Source organism: Aureococcus anophagefferens, assembly GCF_000186865.1.
Source record: "Aureococcus anophagefferens unplaced genomic scaffold AURANscaffold_184, whole genome shotgun sequence".
Lineage (NCBI taxonomy): Eukaryota > Pelagophyceae > Pelagomonadales > Pelagomonadaceae > Aureococcus > Aureococcus anophagefferens.
The window spans coordinates 3,756-7,902 of NW_008705726.1; the positions used below are offsets into that span (position 1 = coordinate 3,756).

Sequence of the window (4,147 nt, forward strand, 5' to 3'; positions counted from 1 at the left end):
TGCCGGACCCCCATGGGCGTCGACGATGACGTCGTCGTGCTCGTGTGCCCCGAGGGCGCCGGGCCCGACCAGCCCATCTTCTTCCGCGACCGCGGCGAGAAGTGCAAGACCGTCGTCCCGCGGAACGTGCGGCCCGGCCAGCGCTTCCGCGTGAAGCGGAGCGAGTGCCTCCTCCGCAAAAAGGAGCGGCCGAGGACCGCGCAGGCCGCGCTCAGAACACGGCGGCCCGACGGCGTGCCCGAGCTGAAGACGACGGAGCTGGACGCGCACGCCAAGTCGACGCAGGCCATGATGGACCTCATGATGCCGCGGTCGCTCCGCCGGTCCGTTACTCGGCCGGAGATCACGCCGGCGGACCGCGCGCTCATCACGGCGTACCAGGCGCGCCAGCGCGCGGGCAAGTGCCAGGACGAGGGCTTCTGGAAGCAGCAGGGCTTCCGCGCCGCCGGCGACCCCGACGCGTTGACGGCCGAGAAGAAGAAGGACTACGGCTACGGCGCGCCCAAGTGGTCGCCCTACTACCGCCAGCTCGAGCCCGACAAGGTCCGGTCCAAGGAGGCCCAGGAGCGCTCCACGAAGGCGCTCGGCGATCAGGCCTGGTGGGAGCAGTACGGCTTCAAGGGCTCCATGTCCGAGGAGAAGAAGCGCGACTACGGCAACGGCGTGCCCGGCTGGAGCCCCTACCACCGCTCCGACGAGCTCAAGCCCGGCGAGAAGCCGGGCGAGAAGACGGGCCTGCCCGCCGACGCCTTCTGGTTCCAGCAGTGGGGCTTCCGCACCGGCGCCGTCTCCGAGGAGAAGCGCCGCGACTACGGCTACGGCGTGCCCATGTGGTCGCCCTACTACCGGTCCAACAAGCCCCCGCGGAGCGCGCCGAGCGCGCCCAAGTGAGCGGACGGGAGTGTGCGGGGGTGGGAGGAGCCTCGATCGGCTAAAGTGCTCGAACTTGACCTGCACGTTTCCTCGTTGAAGGCGAAGTGCGACGAAGACTTGAGTCGACTCGGCCGACGCTCTGCGGGCAAAAGGCTCCGAGTCGTCCTTCGGCTCAGCGCTGCGTCCGCACCGGTCGCCCCACACGTCGTGCGCGTGGCCGCATTGACCACCCGCTACATCTTCTCCTCGCGCCGCGCCGTCTCGTAGCTCATGGGCGCGTCGCTGTCGCGGCGCGGGGCGTCGCCCGTCGAGGGCGCGCCCGAGGCCCCCGAGGCCACCAAGCGCCCCCGCGCGGCCTCGAAGGAGGAGGTGCAGTTCACGCGCGTTCTCGAGCACGGCCACAACGTCTCCGCGATCCTCGCCTTCGCGGGCTACCGAAACGTGCTCACCCTCGAGGCGCTCTGCCCGCGCGCGCGGCGCCTGATCCGCGGCGCGCGCGTGGAGCTCGACGTGTCCAACGAGACGAACCTCCTCGTGGCCGTCAAGGCCGCGGCGCGCGCCGAGCTCTTCGAGGCGCGGCGCTCGGGCGCGAGCGGCGCCAAGACGCACTACAAGTTCGTCTTCGACGACTGCCGGGCCCGCGCCAGCGACATCGTCTACCGCGACGACCGCGCGCTGCTGCTCTCCCCTCGCGCCCGTGCTCCGGCGCTGGTAGAAGGATTCCGAGGCGCGGATGTCGACGCGGCGCGGTCGGCGTGCGCCATCGCCGCCAAGGAGCGTCGGCGCGCGGCGCTGCTGGCCATCGGCTACTTCGAGGTCGAGCTCGGCTCCCGCGACGCCACGGGAATCGCCGCGCGGGAGAGCCTCTTCCATCGGTCGGCAGGCTTGAGCTCGACGGAGGACGCCGATCTGGCCGCGCCGGAGGCCGCACGACTCGTTGACGCGATGGGCGGTGCCGTCGTCATCCCTCGGCGCCTGCAGCTCGCTGCTGGCCGCCGCCAGATGTCGCGGCAGCTGCAAAACAACGGCACGCAGGCGCAGCTGGACCAGGCGATGCGGCAAGCTGCGCGCGCGTCGGCGGTCCTCGATGAAGTGGGGATGCGGCGCCTCGTCGCGGTCCTTTGGACGTCGATGGCGAATCACGAATGGAAGCCTTTGCCTGAGGATGTCTTCATCGAAAAGGTCTTGCGGCCGGCGGGCATCGGCGCTGAGGCTCATGTTATTTGGCAGGAGCTCATGTCCGGGATACTCCTCCCTCTCGAAGCTATCTACAAGCCACACGAGGCAGCTGGATCACGCGAAGCCAGCGATGTGCGGGTTAACGACGTCGCGCATGTCACCTGTGTCCAGTTTCTCTGGTCTGCGTTTTATGGATTTGGCATTTCTTCATTGGCACGAGACGCCGCCACTTGCTTTTCGCCGTCGCGAAGCATCTTCCCAGAGATTTCTTTTGAGCAGTTCGTCATTCGACAGTGCGACGTCGTCCTTACCAACGACGACGGCTGTTGGTCCATGGCGCTCGCCGTTCTTGACTCCCTCGGAGCCGAGCGCGACGGCGAGACGTCGGGCGAAGCTGGCAAGCAACGCGTGTCCGAGGCCATTCAAAGTTTGCTCACGCAGGAGCGGGTCCACACGCTCGCTGCGGGCGACGAGATCGACTTCGCCGAGGGTGGCGACCCCGACCCACCTGGGCTGAGCCCGCTCGCGTGGCTCCGCGGCAGCGTTGTTTCAGTCGACTTCAAGACCAAGAAGGCCGTCGTCCGCGTCGGCGAAGAGGAAAAGGAGGCCTTCTTCGGTCAGCTCCGACTTGTGGAAGCGAAGCCGTGTGCAGCTATCGTGCTGCTGGCCCACGCGCTCGCAGATCATCAAAACGATGTCGCGCTTCGGATCCTCCAGTCGCCGCTCATGAAATCGCCGCTCTCATACATCGTTGGAGAACCGGGCAAGTCCATCCCAGTGCGAACTGACGCGCGATGCACCGTTCTCGATCACGCGATTGTCTCGAAGAACACGGTCGGCATCGGCCTGCTCTGGAACGCGGCTGGATCGCCGACTTCCACCGAAGCGTGGATGGCGGTCCGACGCGCGAGCCACTGCCTCAAAGAGACCAAGCAGCCTGGGTTCTGCTCTCCGGCTGAGCGCGCTGATCTTTTTTGCGCTCTGCGAGAAGGCCCGGGAGCCGTGAAGTGCAGATGGCCGTCATGGGCTCCCTTTGAAGGTTACCCCCACTGGGGTCCTGAGGAGGCGGCAGACGTCGAAACCTTGGAAATAATCGCAGCGTGCAACGGTGATCTCGCCACCATCCGCAAAGGCTTGGCGCGCTGCTCTAGTCAATCCCTGAAAGCGCGTCTCGTTTCACGGCCGTGGCAGGTCCTTTCATCACTCTGGCGGCCGTCGAGTCGAACGGCGTCGACATCTGATTCAGATTCTGATTCAGATTCTGATTCTGAGACTGATCCACGTGACGAGGCCAAGACAAACTATTCTCAGACTTGCCAAGTCATGATTATCTATGCGTGCAAGATGGGTCACGACGAGGTTGTCGCCGAGGTCCTCCGCCACAGTTCCTCTACCGTGATCCCGATCTGGTTTCCGGTACTCATCGCCATTGCCGAGGGACACCAGCCATGCTTAGAAAAGCTCCTGAGTCCTGGACCTAACCTGGACCAGTTTCTGTCTGCCTTCGCACCTGACGCCGGTCAAGTGAAGAACCTGGGCCATCGAGCCATTATGCAAAGTGTCGATGTCGGCAATGCCGCGGCCATCGAAGCTCTACGATCACGCGGAGTTCCTTTCGACAAATATAACGAAGACACGCTTTCTCCCCTCGAGCTAGCTTGCAGGGCGGGCCAAGCCGAGTGTGTGCGCGCGCTACTACGATGTCCAAAGGTCTTCGAGACCGTTTCTGGCGGCCAATCCGAGGCGTTTCATATTGCTGCGCACTACGGTTATGTAGCGGCGCTTGCGGTCCTCTTCGAGCACTTCTCCCTCACGAATGCGAAGGTTGATTCTATGTACGCCGATTCCGTGCTCATATGCGCAGTGGCAAGCGGAGAGTTTGCCGCAGTGGAACTCGTCTTGAAGCAGCCAGACGTCGACGTCAACGCCAAGCCGGAAGGGAGAATGAACGCGATCATGGTTGCGGCGCGCTCCTTGAATTACAATATCTTTGCCGCGCTCTTAGCCCGCGGTGCCTGTCTCGGCGAGCCGAGAGTGCCGAATGGAAACCTTGATCCTTTAGACTACGTTGTGAAAGCATGTCGCGAACCGCGCG

General features: G+C 64.7%; 1 protein-coding gene across 1 annotated transcript in view; it reads left to right on the top strand.

Moving 5' to 3' along the window:
• AURANDRAFT_68509 (hypothetical protein) overlaps positions 1-3,293 on the top strand; it is a gene marked incomplete at both ends in the record, with an annotated part of 7,048 nt that extends 3,755 nt beyond the window's left edge. The window contains 4 exons of the mRNA XM_009044203.1: positions 55-822; positions 1,141-1,689; positions 2,494-2,668; positions 3,244-3,293. Of these exons, the coding sequence (XP_009042451.1) occupies positions 55-822; positions 1,141-1,689; positions 2,494-2,668; positions 3,244-3,293 (1,542 nt within the window). The remainder of the gene's footprint in view (positions 1-54; positions 823-1,140; positions 1,690-2,493; positions 2,669-3,243) is intronic.
• Between the last annotated feature and the right edge of the window lie 854 nt (positions 3,294-4,147).